The sequence below is a fragment of the Trachinotus anak genome, unplaced genomic scaffold (assembly GCF_046630095.1).
Source record: "Trachinotus anak isolate AG129_WGS33_773 ecotype Australia unplaced genomic scaffold, CSIRO_AGI_Tana_v1 ptg000026l, whole genome shotgun sequence".
Lineage (NCBI taxonomy): Eukaryota > Metazoa > Chordata > Actinopteri > Carangiformes > Carangidae > Trachinotus > Trachinotus anak.
The window spans coordinates 9,417,847-9,438,680 of record NW_027273877.1 but is presented as its reverse complement, the minus strand read 5'-3'; the positions used below and the strand labels follow the sequence as shown (position 1 = coordinate 9,438,680).

Genomic DNA, 20,834 nt, shown 5'->3' with positions numbered 1-20,834 from the left:
TTTTGTTCCGCCCTCATGATCCCCTGTTAGATTACAGAAAGGTTCTGAAGGGAATATAATTTATGGCCAAACTGTTGGTCCATGAATATTGTCACCACAAATTATATTACACTAACCAGGACAACCTTGAAATGTACATCCACCTTTCAGAAAACTTCAGCCTTCCATTCAATAAATCAAACCACAGGAGCCTTTTAAGGCTGTCCAGTGTGTGGGTCTGTGCGCATACTAATGTAGGCTACACATCCAGCATGTCTACATGGCTGTGCTGTATACGGTTGAAGCTGCTTTTTCAGCCAAAAATCTGAACAAGTTGTCTCGACAGATATGTGAAATTTTAGTTCCATTTCCTCGATATTTAAATGTTTTATACTGTTCTTATATAAAGTCAAAGTTGTTGTTTTATTGTTTCCCAACATTGCGTTTAATGTGGCTTTTTTGACACTGATCCACATGAAAACTGTCAAAGTAAAAACCTCAGTCTCACTGATCCATATTAATTATATGCCCCCCCTCCTGTCATAGAATATATTTAAATCATCACTGGCACAGCTAATTTGTTTTAGCAGTCACATAAGTAGTGAAAAGATGATCACCTGTGTGTAGTTAAGGGGTAAATACTCTCACCAAGCTCTTTATTAGGAACACCATAATAATACTGGGGAGATCCTCCCTTTGCTTTTAAAACAGCCTCAGTTCTTTGAGGCATTGACAACATGTTGGAAACTTGAGACTCCGCTCATCACCTCATTTCTGCACATTTGTCAGCTGCACATTCTAGCTGCCAATCTCCTGTTCTGCCACGTCCCAGAGGTTTTCCACTGGATTCAGATGTGGAGACTGAGGAGGCCAGGTTCATGAAACCAGTTTGAGACGACCTTTACTTAGTGACTTGGAGCATTATCCTGCTGGAAGTAGCTGTGATAAGACGGTAAACTGTGACTGTGAAGGGGAAGAACACGGTCAGCAACAATTGTCACTGAGACTGTGGCATTCATTCATGGATTCTGACCCTATCTGCTGCCTCAGTGAAAAACAAGATCCGTCAGACCAGGCTACAGTTTTCCAGTTTTGCTGAGCCTGTGTCCACTGCAGCCTCAGATTTGTGTTGTACGCTGACAGGAGGGGAGCCTGACGTCTTCTGTCGTTGCAGCCTCAAGGCTCGACATACACAGTTGTATAGTGGTTATTTAGGTTACCATAGCCTTTTCTGATCAACAAGGAGATTCCACAGAGCTGCTGCTTACTGGATGTTTTTTGTTTTTGTCCGCCTGGTGCCAACAATCATCCCATGGTTAAAGTTAAAGTCACTCAGATCACATTTTTCCCCCATTCTGATGTTTGATGTGAACATTGACTGAAGCTCCTGACTTGTATCTGCATGATTATATGTATTGCACTGCTGCAACATGATTGGCTGATTAGATAATAGCATGTATAAACAGGTGTAAGCAGTGTCTCCCAGTCTCTGAACTCTACTGGAGGTAGAGTTCAGGTGTTCAGTTGAGCTGTGGTGAATGTGAAGGCCGTGTCATGTTATTCACATCATTTTCACTCTCATCAAACCGTGCAGTGACCCTCTCGTGCCCTCTGGATGGGGAATCATCATCCTGTTTCCTCATTCTTCATGTTCTACCACTGATTTGTCACCCTGTGGTATCTGCAGCGTGGTGGTGGCGCCATCACGCCCTGGGGATGCTTCTGTGCAGCATGCTTCTGAAGGTGTAGGGTAAAGATAAATGCAGGAAAAGGGAAATCCATAAGGTAAACCTGATGCGGTGTGAAAGAAACCTGTCACTTGGAAGAAGATTTGTGTTCAAGCAAGACACTGAGCCTCATCCCAGGACACATTTGCGTTCTTACTCTAAAACTGTCAAAAGTGCTGCAAACTGGAGTCACCAAACTCTTAACTGCACAAAACAGTCATTAATTGTTTCAACCTGATCTCACCTCACCATTAGGAGGTGCACATTTGTGAGATTTAATCATTTGCATAATCAGTGCTCCCAAAATTACATTATTACCATATGGAGCTGCAGAGCTTCAAGCACTGTTATCAAATCTCAGTAGACAAACAGATAACACGTTTAGCAGTGTCAGTGGTGCTAGAGGACCCAAAACAATTAGAAAATGTTAACATTACAGCTGCCAACAACATATCAGAGCAGGACTGTGTGGTAACAGACACACAGGGGGAATGAGAAGTTAAAAGACATCTCTCTAAAGCAAAGCGGTCCTAACTAATAAAAGAATATTAGTTGCTATGCTCAAATATCCCAATAAAAATAATAAAATCTCATAAAAAAACCTTTCAGCATTAAATCTACTCCACATTCTTCTAGACAATAAAATACAAAAACTCACAATATACTTAAAGGCATTGTATTTCAATAATTAATCACTCATCCATTCATTCATTTTCCACTTGTTTAAGGAAAAACAAAGATTTTACAGTAAAACAAAGTGATAAATTATGATGAAAATGTATTTGTGTCATATTGGTTTAAGATTTAAACGTGTGGATAACAAATGTGGATATGTTAGTACATACTGGAGCTTGTGTCCACCTGTGTGTGTGTGTGTGTGTGTGTGTGTGTGTGTGTGTGTGTGTGCGCGCAAGCGTGCACTTACCTTTCTGTGTGTCCACATCATGGAGCTGTCCTATGGCTCACCTTGTGCCTGTGGAATTATTCACGAGGCAGTTATGCTCACTTACGTGTCCATTAAGCACCATCTGCGGCCTGCTGGGGCAAGAATGGAGAGAAAGAGAATGGGAGGAGAGAGGTAAGATGGAGGAAGGAAGCAAAAGATAGGAGATAGAGAGATAGGAGAGAAAGAGGGGCACGAAGGGGGGAAGCAAAGGACATGGTTGGAGTAAGACATGATGGAGGGAGCGAAAAGCTGAAGGATGGGCGAGGAAAAGATGAGAGCAGCAGATAAAGTGATCAGTAAAATGCGGATGTTCAGTCGAGGATGATGGAAAGACACTCTCTGCATGTATTTTGCATATCCTGTGGGATAGAAATCAAGAGTGTGTGTGTGTGTGTGTTTGTGTGTGTGTCCCTGCGGAAGTCTAGTTCTGTCTGACAGTGTGAATCAATGAGTGTGTTTGTGCAGTTGTTGATTTCTGTCCACAGATTACCTGTGGAAATGAGCTCTCTTTCTTACCTTCTTATGCGGGCGCGTCGCCCCGGCAACAGATGAGCCAAGCCAGCAGTAATTGGTGGAGGGTCTGTTATGTTGCCCGCAGTAAAAGGAGATCACGCTGCAGTCAGACCCATAATAATGTCATCACGGTGACAAGCTGCCAAGTGCTGACACGCCAAACGAAGCAGACCCACTCAACCACTGTGGAAGAAAACACCCTTGAAGTCCAACTCTTCATAGCTACAGTCTGGATTGTTGACCTGGTCTCTACGGGTATGAGCTAGTGAGTATGGGACAGAGGTACGGCTTTATTAAACAGATTTGCAAAGACACCCACTGGACTTGTATGAATTGGACAAAATATTCTTCAGAACCCCTCCAAGGAATCGCACCAAAAGTCAAACTATAACTTTATTGATCTCTGCAGGGAAATAGATTTTTCTCGACACACAGTTAGGAAAGAGTAAATGAGTGACTTTTCGTATTACATACCTGAGGGGCCTTTAACTAAGCTCTGAGTTCATGCTCTTGCAGACACAGCTGGTGCAGGTTGGCCATTCAAGGTAAATAAACAGAAACTTCACTTTCTGTCTGAGCGTTCATAAATGATTTAACTTTTTCAAACATTAACTTTTAACAACCCTATTATTAGAAATAACGGGTTAGGGCTCCTAAAAAAAAAGATGGGTCAATCCCTGAGATGAGAAAGGTGATAAAAATGCTTTTACTCCTCGTCCTAAAGGTAGGACTGAATTTGCATCACTGAGAATTGACTTAAGAATTCCTTTTGTTTGCCTGCAGTGCCTCTTTGTCAGTGTAGTCTGTACGGGTTGTGTAGTTTTTCTGCCCTTTGTCGGAATACTGACAACCTCTTTGTTGGATTAAGTGTTTATTTTTCCTTTGGAAATATCACATATGAAAGTTTCATCACTGCTAATGGTGGAATTCAACCTTACATGACCCATTTTTGTAGCAACGTTTGACCCTTCAGGCTAAGAATCATCTTTAATATGATGTTTGCATTACTTTGCTGCTGTGTGCATCATCAAACATTCCAGTTTAACGTTAAGTTATTCCCTGTGGCCGATGCTAATGTTGCTAACAGTTAGCAGTGGTGTCAGTATCCTGTTTCAATTGTTGGGTGAGGAAATGTTTAAGTTTTCCCGTTGGGACCGTCTTCTGAGACGAAAGCTCAGTTGAAATGTAACATCAGCTCATCAAAAAAAAAAAAAAAAATACTGAGTCTAAGCAGGGGACAATAGACTGGCAGCATGTTCTGATGTGCCTGTGGCTGTTTTTTTGTTTTTTTTAGTTTTTCAGAGACTTAAGAGTTCCAGTTAAAAGAGCGAGAGAGAGACTAAGAATGAAAACATTTTAGATTTCACGCAGCTTTGATGTCTTCTGACGGGCGAGCCATATGGCGCGGCATTAACTAATCCTTCTCGTTTTCCCAGACATTCCTAAATGGATTATCTACTCGGCTGCTTAATATTATTTCATTTTCATTCTGTCACAAAGTCCTATCCCCATACATCACTCACACTGGGATTCAATTAGCATGGCAGTAATTAAGCAGGGGCTGTTTCTCTCTGAAATGCTCGCAAAACTATTTGACAGCCTGCCAGCGCAGTGTGTGTGTGTCTTTTTGACAGAGAGAGAGAGAGTGGGTGATAAAAGAATGTAAGAGGAAGATACTGTTCCGTCAAATGTTGTCAATTTGTCTGATACCATCCTCTCTTGTCACTACACAACGTTCTCATCTTATCCAGCTCACGCACACAGCTGTAAATATCTGACAGTCGAAACTTATTGTCACTTACCTCTGTTAAAGTTGGATTTTTTTTTTATGTGGCATCAGTGGGACAAGAGGGACATATGCCAGTCTGACAACACTACAAACTGGCACAATGACGCTGAAACAATCTGATAATAAGAATCTTGTAACCGTGCAGCAGTGTGCAGACTCAGTAAGCGACAGTGAGATTCTAGTCTCAGACTCACAGCTCAGACTTACATACCATCACCCACTTTCCAGTCACAGCGGTGCTATACAAACTTTTTTTCGTCTTCAGGCCTAAGCAGGAAAAAAAAACCAGGGCGTCGCTTGAGTCATTTTCTTGACTAGACATATCTCCTTCCAGAGGCGCAGAAGATATTAGACAAGTGTTTATAGGGCCTACATACTGCTTAGTACTCCCTGTAGCTCATAATTATAAGAATGAATGTACTGTGATGTGTAAATGCCGCGTAAATCTGCCTTTTTAAAAGGCTTCTGAATTGTAGTGTTAGATTTAAAGGTACAGAATGAGAATGAGATTTTTTTTTTTTAACAGTCTTTTGGTGTTTCGTGTATCATGGTCTTCATCTCAGGTGTGATGCAAGCTGGGCGGCCTGCCATTCCCTGGGATCGTAGACTAGTCCTAGGGACATTGAACGTCACCTGTCTGAAGGAGCAGGAGGTGGAGCAGTACCAACTATTTGGACTCACCTACCTGGCACCGGCTCTGGAACCAAACTCCTGGGGAGGGACCGGACTCTCCTTTTCCAGAGTTTTCCAGGGTGTGAGGTGCTGGGCAGGTGTGGATACACTCATGAGCCTATGGCTGAGTTTAGAGAGTTCGGGGACTCTATAGTCCTCCTCGGGAGCCTCAGTGCTCACACGGGCAATGATGGCAAAACCTGGAGGGGGACAGTTTGCAGCTGAATGTTAAGTGGCTGCTTTCAGTTGGGAGCAAGTTGCTGCCTCAAGTAAAGGAGTTTAAGTATCTTCTTGTTCATGAGTGAGGGTAAAATGGAGCGTGAGATTGTCAGGCGGATTGGCGCAGCGTCAGCAGTAATGCAGGCGCTGTACTCGACAGTTGTGGTGGAGAGGGAGCCGAGCCAGATGCCGGAGCTTTCCATTTACCAGTCAATCGGCATCTCAGCCCTGACCTACGGTCATGAGCTCTGGGTAGTGACCGATAGAGTGAGATTGTGATTACAAGCAGTGAAAATAAATTTCCTCCATAGGGTGTCTCACTTATAGATAGGATAGGAAGCTCGGACATCCAGAGGGAGCCTTAGAGTAGAGCTGCAGCTCCTTCACATCGAAAGGAGGCAGTTGAGGTGTTTAAGGCATCTGATCAGGATGCATCCTGGGCAACTTCCACTGGAGGTTTTCTTAGGTTTTCCACTTGTTAATCATGACTCCTGTCTTTACTTGTTTAGTTTGATGTCAATGTGATGGATAATACTTCAATAATTGATTTGATCACAAGCTCCAGGTTGGTGCAACTGTAGAGACTAAGCTGCTGTTTTGCTGGCAGGCCCCTGCCCCCTAATTGTAACCACCAATCACAGAGCGCAGGAGCGTGGTCTGGTATCTGCGCGTACCCACAGTTCCTCACCTGCTAGCCTGAGTGGCCCGCCACGCATTAGCCCCATCTCCCACTGAAACAACTGCGTGTCTCTTTGAAGTGAAGTCTAATTATTGCTGCGGCGCTTCTCCGCAAACGCTGCATGTGCGTCTACACTTCTGCCTCCGAGCGTGACAGAGTGTGTGTGTGTGTGTGTGTGTGTGTGCGCGTACACCTATCAAACCTCCCTCTGGTGAACATGACAGAGAAGATGGGGAGAAAGAACAAGCTGCTCAACCCTGCTTTCATCCTCCCCCCCCCCCTTTCCACCGCTTCAAAACTGAGCTCTGACACACATAAGAAATCATCACGTATGAGTGTGTGTGAGACATTGTTACATATTTCATGCTTCTGATGACTCCAGGAGTTATCTCTCTCTCTGTACATTCAAGTGTTGGATGAAGCAGCTTCGGCTGAATGCTGTGCGACGCATTTGGAGACAGCTCTGATGACTTGGCAGACTGCATGTGAGTGTATGGCACGCGTGCTTTCGTTTAAATGCGTTATTACCCTTTTTGAAGCTCCTATCCTGACGGTTTTGGGTGCATACCTCTGGCGAATGACGAGCCCGAATTGTTTGTATGTTTACACGCTGTGCGTTGTGTCCGCTTTTCTCATGAAGCTGCCCTCACTGAGCATTCGGCACCTGTGTCTTGTCTCGGCCCGCCGATGGAGACAGATAGGGCGCCGGAAACACTCTGCAGCAGGATATGAAATATGCTAATGATCCAACATAATAAAAACCCCATCACTGCACGCACAGTGGAAAGAAGATGTTCAACTTTGCAGAGGATTTAGTCTTTTTTTTCCGACTTTGTCTCAAGACAAAATTTAAATTATCTTCACTGAGGGGAGCATTTGCTGGTTTTGAGAATCTGTACTTACGCCATTATGGCCCAGCTGCCTTAAGACATAGGGACATTAATCATAAGGAAGTTTGTTTCAGGGAACACACCAAACATTATGGGCTCCTTACAAATCATTACAGTTACAGTAACAGCATTTCTGAGCTGTTTATTGCCTGCACGCGCATAAAGGGAGTATGCAGTGAAAAAGCCACCATTCCTCACACAGCAGGGGTACATGCAAATAGTTAATGGTTATTACTTAGTGGCCTGTGGTTTGTGTATGCACATCCCATAAAAAGCCCTGTCTCCAAACTTCTCCATCATCAAGTACAAACAAAACAAAAGACTGTCGTTATACGGCAAAAAGTATTTTAATTTTAAAACCCCTCATTTTTGATCTCTCTGTAAAACATGAAATGGTTTCCATGACTCATTTATCCAATCCGATGTGATTCGTGGGTGACTAGCTTACTGCCTGTCATGCAAAACCGCTCTCAACTTGTGCGTCACAGTAGCTTGCAGAGCAATATCCTAGTGGGATGTATGTATGTATGTTGATGTCATTGAGCAAAAATTACAATAAAAGAAAAAAAAAAAAACTACAGTGAGGGAGGTGTGTATGGAGACCAGCAGTCCTCTATAGCACACTTTTTTCTGAAGGACCCGAGGGATTTTATTTAAATCTGAAACAATGGAGACTCTTGACAGATCGCTGTGACTTCCAAGGAGTGGGTCACTGATGTAACTGATGGAGTTAGCCGAGCTAGCGACAACCAAGATAAAGGAAAGAGACAAAGTAGTGGATCCAATAAGGACCAGTGTATTTACTCTGTTTGCATTTCCATTTCCAGGGAGGACAGCATAGGTGGTTGTGCTGATGAAAATAAAATAGATAAAATAAAACAAGGGCTAAAGAATACAGTCCCAGACAAACAGACAAACAACATTCGCTCGTGATGTCAAAGTGAGGTCACAATGGATCTGCGGCGGGACAAAGAGATGTCACGCTCCTAACCTGCTCCCTCTGTAGAGGATTTGGGTCCCTTACAATCAAATCAGAGCGAGGGGGAAGAAAAACAAACAGAAAACGCGGCCCCTGGCTGGCATCGAACAACTAGCCAGCTGACCACAGCTGTTGGCTGTGTGAGCCGTTAGTACCACGTTATCTTAAAGGCCACAGCAGCTGGGGGTATGACTTTTATTAGGAGCTAAAGGGACAGTTTGACACTTTGGGAAAAACACACCGGCTTTCTTGAAAGTTAGATGAACTCTGATATCGGCGTCAGTCAGTGGTGACTCAAAAACCAAAGGTAGAGGTATAATTACATCTTCCCATTTCGGCTTTGTTCTTGTTAAAGAAAAAGGAAATGACTGAGAGTTAGGAGAAGTTGCATCTGTAATTCATGGAAGACACCTCGGGGCCAGGTAAAAGGTGGATATATAGTTAGGTGGATAAATAGATAATGACGCATCAGTCATAGGGTCTATTTTTGTTCGGATTTTGACTGCAGTATTTTCACATGAATGTATTGGTACTTTTACTCCAGTGAAGGGCCCGAGTGCTTTATCCCTCACTGCAGATCAATATTACACTGACTCCTCAGTTTTGCTGGAGCTGTCAGCGTCTCATCTGAACAGCAGGGCATCCTGCAGCTGCTGCTCAAGTGTCCTTGAACGAGACACCGAAGCCCTCCACTCACAGGTACTAATACATTCTTGTTGTCAGCGGCATCTCTGGACAAGGAATTTACATCTGCAGCCTTCTAATGGATATTTGTGTAGATATGAACTGCAGGCCGCTTCGTCTGATGTGTTCCAGAGAGAAGAGAATGTTAGGACCCAGAGAGACCAGGGTGCCTTCACAGTGAGGAAGCTTTTGAGTTAATACCCATGTTCAACACAGGACATGCAAATAATCTAAAGTGATTTTCATACCTCATGTGCCACATGTTAATGTAGTGGCACGGCCTGGATCAGATTATATAGATGATATATATCGTGGTTTCTGACACTGAGTATGATCTTTGAGTTGTATGTGAGATCAAATGACTAAATAATTAGAGATGTGAAGTATTTCATTAGACTGAATGGACTAATGTGTTGTTTTCTCATGACTTATTGAGTTTAGTGTGAAGGTCCCTTGGTCTCAGTGCTCAGTTTGCCTAAAATACAAACAGTCTTTATTTTGTTTATGTCTAAGACAGAATACACATTAATCATAGGGTGTTAAAAAACAACATGTAGCTGACAGGACCAGCTGAAAAAAGGACCACGGACGGCTTTAGGAGAGAAAATTGAGACCGGGAGAGAGAGACAGACTCACTACTTCGTTAGGAATTTGGACCTGTTTCTTGTTTCATAATTTGTTAGTTCATTTGTCACTGTGTGGAATTTGCTATGAGAGTGTGTTTCTATGTAAATTGTATTGCAACATCTTTCTTTAGTGGCTGACACAAAGGAGGAACCAGCTTCGCAAAGTCTAAATCTTGATCTAGGGAGTCACTTTCTGAATTTCAAAATTATGAATTAGTGAGAAATTATGAGATATTCAGTCTGAATTATGGCATAAAAGATCAGATCTACTATTTGTAAGTCATAATTTGACTTGCTAAGGTTATTATCCCAGAATTTTGAGATTTTAAGTAAAATTTTTTGATAGTAATCTAGAATTATGAAATAAATAAATTATGAAATAAAATTGAAATGATGAGATACTGAGTAGCAATCTTGACTTGGTATGCATATTTTTATTATTATAATTTTGACTTACTATTTTCATCTTGTATATCTTTATAGCTTTTCCTGCCAATAATTTCTATACATATCATATTGAGAAGCAATTTACTCTCCATAGTTAATAAACATAGAGAATAAAATAACCTTTTTGTCTTTTCTACTTAACTTACATCAGTATAGTTTGAACTCTCTCCTAGACCTTTGGATTGATTATTTTTCTTTCTAAACTACATAGTTACTTTCACTCTGGGTACATTTTAAAGAGAGTTTAATTTAACTCATTTTCAAACCCATATACAGTTGTTTTACTTCCTCTGACACTATTCTAGGATTTATTTGATTGCACAGCGTTGGGCAGGGCAAGTACAGTTAATTGCGTGGTGCTGCTTTTCACCTTTATTGATCCAGGGAAGACGGACTGAGCTGCCTGTTCTTGTATAAGCAGCCCCTTGCCTCCATAATCACACACTTACATACATTCACATTAGGACGCTACCAGTGCAAGAGTACATAGGAAGTAGTTGTTAGAGGTGTGGTGAATGCTTTTATTCAGTACCCCTGCTTATGTAGTTGATAATATTTCAAAGTTAAATTTATAGTGAATTTAAATAATTTCGCTTGGGACAGATGAACAAAACCACCACTTTTGAACCTGTTCTGTTTTCTACGATCGAGATAAGTCACTTTCATTGGTTTGACATCAGAGCCATTTATTACACCACGGCACCACCAGACAACCATCTGTTATGTTAACAACTGGCCATTAAAGGGGCAATAATAATCAAACAGAAGTCACAGTCAATAAACTCAGATTGTGACAAAGTGCCATGTTAATAGGAAGGACCCACCTCACCGAGAGAATAGCTTCTTTAATTTACAGTTTCCACTGTCAGTGTCCAAAGGCCTTTTTTATTTTTAGAGCTGCTGACATTGTGTACACTAACGAGATGAGTGAATTTAACTGAATACTACAATCATTCCTCTCCAAAAAGTTTAAATATCAAGCCACTCATTGTAGGTAGCTGATGGGTGGTACATGGTTTTTGGATGGCTTGTGTTTCCGGGAACTACAACAACCAATCACCAGTCTCTCTGATGGCACAGAGGTATATTCTATTACTGTTTGACAGGTGAAGATCCAGGCAACTAATCAAAAAAACGCCAACTCTGAATAGCATTAAAACTGGGTTTGATTACACGAAGAACCTAGACCTGCTTTATAATCACAAAAGACATGGAAATCTCACCTTATACAATATGGGACCTTTAAAAAAAAAAAATCAAGGCAAGCATTGACATTTAGGGTGAAAACCTTTGAGTGAAAACATCTTTGCCTGTCCCTGGAGCTTTTCATCAAGTTGCAATCAGGATAAGGCCGTACTGTGTGTCTGTCCCTTCTGGATCTGTCAGCTTATAAAGAATATGAATACAATTTGTCGAGTGCATTCATTATTCTTCCACTGAAAGTCAATATTGGTCTGAAAGCAAAGCGAGGAAAAAAAAATGTCCTTGATAAAGTTGCAGTGAAAGGCCCGTGTAGCTTTTACTTTATTGAGAAAGTAATTTAACAGAATTACCTCCCTTGCATAACAGCTACTCTATATCATTTCTAACAGTTACTGAGTCCTACATAATACATTTCTTTAAAGTACAATTTAAGTTAGTATAAGTCTCATTATTTAACAGCCACACCTCGTCTATCTATCCCTTTATTGTGTCATGCCTCAAGCTTCAGGTCCCTTTGTTCAGACAGGCTACAGTATATTCCACTCATTTCTACCATTCAGCCATGATTTATTTACCAAGTGGCAACCCACACCACTGTGACGCCACCCACTGGTTTGTGAACTGCCCTTTCGAATTTGCAATTTGGGCGTCGCCATCTGAGGTTTTCTTGAAACCAGAAGAAACCATATTTGGACAAGAAGGTGGAGCTGAGGAAGAGTGAGGGGTGGATTCTGACCTGCTCTGTGCTCTATCCTGACTGTCAGGCAGGTCGCCATGTGTGGTACAGTCTGTCAATCACACAGTAGCCCCGCCCTAATGCATGAAGAAGACTTGAAACTAGCGACTGAGACCATAAACTCATTAGGAAAACGTTTACTGAGGTAATAAATCAAGTGAGAAGTAGGAACATTTTCCCATAGACTTCAATACAATCAGACTTCTTTTTGCAACCAGTGGAGTCGCCCCCCCGATGGTCATTACATTGAACGCAGATTTAAGGCTCTTCAGCATTGGCTTCACTTTTCAGACCCGGAGTCTACGTCCAGTTTCATAAACAGTCTGTTTATTTGATAAAAGTAAAGAAGATGGACAGGATGGGTTTGGTCTGAGAGGCGGCGTCTTGGAGACAAAACAGCGCCAGGAGGTATTTTCAGCTGTGAATAACTGATGTGGATCAACAGTGAGTGGGTCTATTCATTAAGACCTCTATTAATACCCCATCTCTTTCTCCTCTATCTGTTGCCCTCCCCCTGCTCTCTGCTTTACTCTCCTGCCTCCCCCCGTCTCTCCCTCATCATCACTCATTATTGTCCTAACGGAGGGTAAACAAGGCCATCATTTCCTCCCATCACTCTCTCCATCCCTGTCCCTGTCTTTCTGGTTGAATAATCATAAGGCTGGCTCTCCCTCCCTAAACCTGCTCACCTCTGCTTCCTTGGCCTCCTTCCTCTTGTCTCTGTCTGTCTCATCTCTGGCTTTGGCATTAGTATGCGGAAGAAACAATAATATTCCTTCATGTGCCCCCTACTTTCTCCTGTTCCGTCACCGTGTTTGCTCTCCCTTTCTCTTCTGCTCTTTGCTGCTCCCTCTACTGCAAAAGAAATCCTGAATATTTAATCTCAAAATGAATCCCCAGAATCTAATATTTCTGAAGTCATGTGGAAATAAGATAATTTACCTTTTTTTTTTTTTCCAATGATCAATTTTCCTAAATGTATTATATTTTCCTCCAGTGATGAACTCATCTTCCCTATTTTACAGTTTCAAGGTGACACCACTCACTTCCCTGAAACAAGCAGGATTCAAAGCGAGACTATATTACTTTCAAATGAGGTAATAACACTTACATAAAAAGTAGAATGTATAAGCAGTAAAACACATCCTTGCTCAGTTCACTGCACGCAGGGATTTTGCTGCTTCAGCCTTATACTGGTCCAGTGTGACCAGTAGCTTGTGGTAGTTACTTTAGCTAGATTTTTTTTTTTTTTTACGACCTTCTCTATAGGTTTGCAACTTTTACACAAAGTTTTAGCATTACCCATACCTCTTATCTTTTTAGGGTCATGGTGAGGCTGAAGCCGATCCCAGCTGACCCCAGGCAAGGGTGGGCTGCACCCTGACCAAGTCACAAGAACACAGAAAGGCCCCGATTGGCTGGAAGGTTTGAACCCAGAACCCCTTCTTGCCTGCTCTGATTATATGTCAGTCATATGCTGTATATACTGTTTACAAAAAAAAGAAAAAAAAAACTGTTAGTGCAGGTTAAAATCATTTACACACATATTCCACTTGTTAATGTTGTTGTGTTGTCAATTTCCCCTCAATTAAGTCTCAGCCTATCTTAACCTGAGTTTTAACTAAAGGCAGTTCTTATTTAACACCATAATAAGGCGACAGAATGTCAGAGAAATCTGGGCTCAACACCTGGTACTTTTCAAATCCTTCCTCCGCCCCGATTGGGCGGGGTTTCTCTCTCTCTCTCCTCCTCCTCCTCCTCCTCTCTCTCTCTTTAGGACCCTGTAGCACCTGCTGATCCCTCGGAGCCTTGACGTCAGCGCTGTAAACGGTGGAGACCTCCTGAGCGCGGCGGCGGCGGCGGCGGCAGCGGTGCCAACAGGCGGAGCGTCCGTCCAGCGCGCAACGCAGGGACCCGGCGTGGCACCGGCAGCATCGACGGCACTTTGCTGAGACTTCCCCGCACGCGTCCACACAGCGTGAGGGAGGGACACATCAACACACACTCACACTCACACTCACACTCACACAGCGGCATCCTCCCTGGGTTTTTGAACCCCCGCCTGCCGGTCCAGCCTCGCCATGTCCTCTGCTGTCACCGAGACGGAGGAGTCGGCGCGCAGCTCCCCGCTGACGCCGCTGAAGCTGGTCGGGCTGGTGTGCGTCTTCCTGGCGCTCTGCCTGGATGTGGGAGCCGTGATGAGCCCGGCGTGGGTGACCGCCGACGACCAGTACTACCTGTCCCTGTGGGAGTCCTGCTGGAAACCGGCGAGCACCGAGAACTGGCAGTGCAGCAGCACGCTGGGATCAGGTAACCAGGAGGGGGGGGGGGGGGGGGTAAAAGTCTCAATAAATGAGCTTATGAAGATACTAACAACCATCCATCCAGCCTGTCCCGTACGCACCGGACAGGGCACCTCCATCAGAGCATTACCTCTTCTGCCATGCATTAACAACTGTTTTTATACACTAGAGAACAAAGAGTTGTTCTGATTGACACCAAGTAATGACTCTGAAGCTGATCAAGATGATGGAGGGATTCCTCATCACCTCTAGAGGGGCAGTCCTGCAGGGAAAGAAGCCAGTGGAGAGGTGTTGTGACTCCCCACTGTCTCTATCCAACCATATCAAAGCCTCATCTTGTCTTGTCCCAGTCAACCTGCGACTCCGGTGGGATCTCCACATCAATTATTGTGGAGGTGAAACGCCGGAGTGCACTTCAAACAGAAATCACACTCCAAACAAGTTTGGGTCATTTGATCTTGAGCTTTTGATTATGGAGAGAAAGTGGATCATTGGTGGAAATGGAGGGAGGGAGGTGGATGAGCGAGCAGCAGAGCAGCAGGTCAGTGCTGGTCAGAAGGGGGTGAATTACCACCAGTGGGCTGCGAAGTCTGATTATAAATGCATAAGAGCTGGAAAGATGAGGTTGTTAATCAGACGGAAATTAATCTGACACAGTTTTGATACTTGATTAATTAATTATTTATTTCATTTTTAAAGCGAAGATGCCATATTCCTCTCAGAATATATTTTTTATATATCTTTATTTTCTATGATTGTTAACTAAGACTGATGCTGCGCAGAACAAATCAGTTTAATATGTCAGCATGGCTGTTTTTCACTGTTTTCTGACATATGAATCAAACCATTAACTGAGAAACGAATTGCCAGATTCAATGTAATATTAAAATAATGAAATAACACTAAGTTGCGGCCCTAAAATGCAACGTTTAATTACAAATGAATGTTAAAAAAAGAGGCATCTCTGTGATAGTGGATGATTACAATTTTGCACTAAAGAAATGTTCATACACCCGGGGCCCGTTCAGGGAAACAAAAATAACGGTTGCTGCTCAGTTTCAGCCTGTTTCTCGCAGCTTCATGATGATTACCATCTAGATTTATAATGCTGCAAAACTGCCACCACCCTCAGGGGAAAGCACGACAACTCTGCAGGGTGTTGCCACTTACCTGCACCTAATTAATTCATTTTTCAACACAGGAGAGGGAATGGAGGGAGAAAAAAAAAAAAGGCAGATTATTATGCTGGATACAGAGTTCAGTCTGTCTCGTTCTGTTTTTTTTTTTTTTTAATTATCCTCCCCCTTTCTTTTGTTGTCTAGTAAACGGCCTTGTTGTTGTGCCCAGGAGAAGTCTTCCAGTTTTAGGGCAGGAGAGGAGATGTTGATCTTGGTTGGATGTTGGATCGGTTTCCAGGGAAACGGAGTCCACGAGCGTTACTTTAATTGAGACGAAAGTGGCTTCATTTACGACCAGTGTGACACTGATGCTGACTGGTGCTAATTACATTATGACGACATCAGGAAGAAATCAGACAATACCACATCTATCCATCCATCTATCTATACACACACACACACACACACACACACACACACACTGTGTCTACCTGCAGAGCTGATATTTGACCAGACCACAAGTCTGTGTTGCTCCCTTTGTGGGTAGGATGGGATCATGATTGTGTGTGTGTGTGTGTGTGTGTGTGTGTGTGTGAGTCTGCATGTGTGTATTTGCAGCAACTGCACAGTGTGTGCGTATCTCTGGATGCAAGTGAATAACTGTGTCTCCGTTTGTGTGTGTGTGTGTATTTTTTTGACAGAAGGGGAGCCTGGGTGTCTGTATGTCAGTGTGTAAATTGGTGTGTGACTGTGTGTGTGTGTAAGTGTGTGTGTGTGTGAGATTGTGTGTATATGAGTGTGTGTTTGTGCCACTAAGAGGCTACCACGTTGAGCAGACCTATTTCTGGACGGTCTCCTCTGAAGCCCAGCTGAATATTTCATGTCACACTCTGATTTTTCTGTTGTTGCATGTCTGCACCTTCTCTCCTAGGACCTAGGCGCGCACACGCACGCACACACACACACACACACACACACAGACACACACAGGCACACTATGTGACCACAACTTTCAGCTGTTCCTTTCTGTCTGTGCTACTCACACACATGCATACATACCCAGACCAGGACTCCTTAATTAGATGTCTTGGCGCGGCGGGGGTGTGTCGGCTTGTGTGTGTGTGTGTGTGTGTGTGTGTGTGTGAGCCTCACCAGTGCACACACATTGATCTTAAAAAATAAATCACTCTGTTTGTGCCAGCTCCCCTGGCTTGTTCCAGAGACAGACACGGACCAAAGCAGCAGTTTCTGTTAACTCAGCTCATCCTTTTCAATCATTGGAACGATTTGCTTGTTGTTGTCATGTGAAACTGAATTGATCACTGCAGAAAAATTGTCTTTTTTTTTTTTTTTTTTGACCAGGCAGGGCTAAAAAAAAAGGTGGAGCTTGTGGGTATTCATTAGCTTGCACATGGGAACTTCAGCACAGGGATGTTTGAACCTGCTGGGCTACCATACTGCTCAAAAAGAAAACTAGGGAAAGCTCAATACCCAAATTCCTTTTTATACATGCCTCTAAGGCCTGGTCACAGCAGATTGTAATTCACTCCAGTGGAATCACCAGGATCAGTATTAGAGCAGATCAGTGGGTTTGCTCATGGGAGCAAAGCAAAGCTGCTTGAATTTTCGACGCCCAACTTTTGTTGAATTCGGCTGATAGCAAGCCGTCTTGACAGACCAGTGAGTGGAGCCGCACAGTCCAACATGGAGGAAGCTATCGTAGCTTATTAGCTGTGGCTGTGTCCACTTTTGTTCCTCAGTTTATACTCTGACTCCTCTGTCAGAGTATAAACTGCTCCAGAACAGAGAACTTATCTGTAGGCAGTTAGGAGACAGGGGTTGATGATACAAGTAAGCCCACTGAATGAACCCTGTGTGAACTTATTATCCCGTTAGCAACAGAGCAACGCTTACAATTTTGCAAAAACTGAACCAGCTCGTTCCCCAGTTCACTTAGCTAATTGTTATTATAATTGTGACATATTATAAAAATGTTGCACATTATTTACAGGATTTAATCTGTGGTGCACGGGTGTTTTGTTTATATGTATCCAGGGTCTTTAGAGACCTGTCATTTACAGGTGGCAAAAGGCATTATTTTCAAAAGTTATTGATATCTTTTAACATAGTCGTATTTTATTTTTATGCTTCTGCAACAGGTTGTCCATCTGTCCGTATGTCCCATTCTTGTGAATGTGAAATCTCAGTGACACCTTCGAGGGAACTTCTTAAAATTTGGCACAAACATTTCAAGGATGAACTGTTACGATTTTGGTGGTCAAAGGTTGAAGGTCAAGGAAAGCATAAATCCACCAGCCCTGGCTGTCATAAAAAAATGTTGAAGGCAGCCAACATGTGTTGAGCTGTGCATGCAATTAACTCTTCTCCTGGTCTCTGTCACACCTATACTGTGTTTTAATGTACATACAAACTGTTCATCTGCTTTTATTGAATTATTTTCCTGTCTCTGTTGTCAGAAAACGGAACGAGCCGTTTGATTGTGGCCCATAAATCCTAAATAGAGCAGGAAAACTACAGCACTTTGTGTTGCCTTGTTGTTGAAAGGTGCAGTGCAAATAAACCTGCCTTGCCTCCTGCACTGTTGTGTTAAGACACTGGTTAAATTACGCTGTTTTTCTGCACATTCATTAAAAACTCTTCTTTTCCTGTCAATATGTTTATTGACACTCACACTGCACAAAATACCCCAGAACCTGGAGATGTAGTTGCCCAGATATTTCCAACTATGACGCATATTTGATGAAATCTGGACTGGACACGGTTTGATCACGGCATTGTAAGATCACATGTCAAAAAATTCTTGGGGTTTTGGCGCAATGACAGGAAAATGATTATTAGTAATTGGTGTGCGTTGTTGTACGTATTTATAGGTTGGATGATGAAACAGAGGGGCTGCCGCCGCTCTGGGAGGATCATCAGCAGGTGATGATGAGCTGTGTTTATGTTGATTCTGTCAGACGACTTCATTATCATAATCTTAACCAGCGTCTCAGCACACCGGTGCAGGAGTTAGAGTTTGCCTCGTTAGCAGGTAACATTAGGATTAATGAGCTACTATCAAATCACTGTTCATGCTCATTCAGATGTTTAACAACCGAAACAGAAGAATAATTGAATGAAACAGTGGGAGTGTGCACTAAAACACAGTATATGGGGTGATGGAGGGCAGGAGAGGAGCTAAACAGTTGGCTCTCTTTGCCAGTTTGATTTCTGAGCCAAGGAGGAACATGAAAAGATTTTGCTGTTTTTCCAGCTGAAAAGGCGTTTCAGTTCCGTAACAAAGACGACACTCACCGAGTACTTTATTAGGAACACCGCAATAACGCTGGTTTGTTCCTCCCTTTGCTCTCAAAACAGCCTCAGTCCTGCTCTACCACATCCCAAAGGCATTCCACTGGATCTGGTCTGGAGACTGGGGAGGCCACTGAAGTTCACTGAACTCACTGTTGTGTTCATGAAACCAGTTTTAGGCTACGTCCACACTGCTACGCTTAAAACGGCATTTTAAAACGAGAGCGGTCTCTGTTCAGACAACCAATTCTACCTTTGTATCAGAAATGATCTGCGTCCATACTATCCACACCTCAAAACGCATACATACATGAGCACTCAGGTACACTGAGCATGCACGAGCCAGTGTAAACAGGGAACAGGTTGTCTACTCTCAGTTGTACTCAGCTGACTAGGAACAGCAAAGGCAGCTGTAGCTTTAACCTGCAGAAGTTCACTGCACAACAGCTGCTAGCAAAGACAACAAGGTCAGTAACACTTGTAATTCGTTCCTCATGTTGCTTTCGCCACAGGTAGTCGTTGTTAGTCGTTACGTCATTGTTTCCAAAGGTGTCTTGTTCTTGGGGCTTTTCAAACTCCATAGTTGGGATGGGAGGCGAAAACGTAGCAAAATAGATGCGTTTTAAAAGGAAAATGTAGTAGTGTGGATGTAGCCTTAGACTTTTGCTTTGTGACATGGTGCATTATCCTGCTGGAAGTAGCCATTAGAAGATGTAAACTGTGGTCATAAAGAGATGAACACGGTCAGCCTGGACTGTTGACACAAGGCTGGTTGGATCTATGGATTCATCTTTTTGAGCCTGCCATCTGCGGGCCTCAGCAGAAACCGAGATTCATCAGATGAGCTTGTGCTTTTCCAGCCTCTCAGTTTTGTTGAGCCTGTGTGCACTACAGCCTCAGATTTCTGTTCTTGGCCGACAGGAGTGGTTGTCCTCCATAAGGTTCAGCGTGTCCGTTCTGAGATGCTTTTCTGACCATAGTTGTAAAGAGTGGTTATTTAAGTTACCATAGTCTGACCTCTCTCATCACTAAGGTCTTTCTGTCCATAAAAGTGGATGTTTTTCATTTTTGGCACCATTTTCAGTAAATTCCCCACTCTGATGTTTGATGTGAACATTATCTGAAGCTCATGGCCTTTATGCATTGCTGTCACATGATTGGTTGATTGGATAACAATACGCAGGTGTACAGGTGTTTCTAATAAAGTGCTCGGTGAATGACAAAAAGGCATCAATTTAAACTGACACATGAAGCACGTGTCAATTATTTCATGTCAGCATGTCCACACACACACACACACACACACACACACACACACACAGAAACACTGCGCTCTGCCGAAAGGTGCTTGAACCCTAAGAAGTTATCCCTGGAAGCCAACCTACTTTCTTTTTTCTCTTTATCCCCCCCCCCCCCCCCGGTAGACTTAACAGCCACCTCTTCCTCCTCTCCATTCATTCATCCCTGCCTCTGTTCCTTCCATCTTCCTTCTTTTCTCATCTGCTCTTCTCTTCTCCCATCCTTTCTTTCCTTTTCCTATTTTTCCTTTTTTTTTTTTTTTGACAATTTAAATTTCATGCATCATAATCAATTAAGAATGTGTGTGAATTGGTTTTTCAATGCCTTTTCAGTCAAAAAAAATACACAATCAACAGCTTCAAATGCAACAACAACAAATAGCTGACAACAAAAGATGTGCCATTTCTACCAGTAGGTTTGTCATTCGCCTGACCTTGAGAGATTTCCCAGGCACACTGCTGGATTCGGTTACAGCTTGAGATACTTAAAGGTAGAGTAAGTGATTCTAATCTGAAATCCATTTTGTCATCTTCAGTGAATACCTCCTCATGGTCTGCTAGCTAGTCTGTTCTGTGTGTGTGTGTGTGTGCTGAAGAAAATATTGTGCTCCTACACAGCCCTGGCTTTGTAAATGGGATTTAAAGAGAGTCGCTCGGACCAACAGATCCAGCAAACCAGTGCCTAGAGTGTGTTGACCCATTTTATGCATTTTA

The 20,834-nt window shown here is 42.9% G+C and overlaps 1 protein-coding gene and 1 long non-coding RNA gene across 2 annotated transcripts in view; one reads left to right on the top strand and one right to left on the bottom strand.

Moving 5' to 3' along the window:
* Positions 1–1,176: 1,176 nt before the first annotated feature.
* Positions 1,177–10,095, bottom strand: LOC139609710 (uncharacterized). Its single transcript, XR_011685335.1, has 3 exons — positions 3,169–10,095; positions 2,632–2,741; positions 1,177–1,716 (listed from the first exon to the last, which is right to left on the bottom strand). It is a non-coding gene; the product is annotated as an uncharacterized lncRNA (long non-coding RNA).
* Positions 10,096–13,895: 3,800 nt separating this feature from the next.
* Positions 13,896–20,834, top strand: part of LOC139609807 (transmembrane protein 47-like) — a 29,172-nt gene continuing 22,233 nt past the window's right edge. Inside the window, exon 1 of the mRNA XM_071464786.1 lies at positions 13,896–14,399. Coding sequence (XP_071320887.1) covers positions 14,171–14,399 — 229 coding nt within the window. The 5' untranslated portion in view covers positions 13,896–14,170. The remainder of the gene's footprint in view (positions 14,400–20,834) is intronic.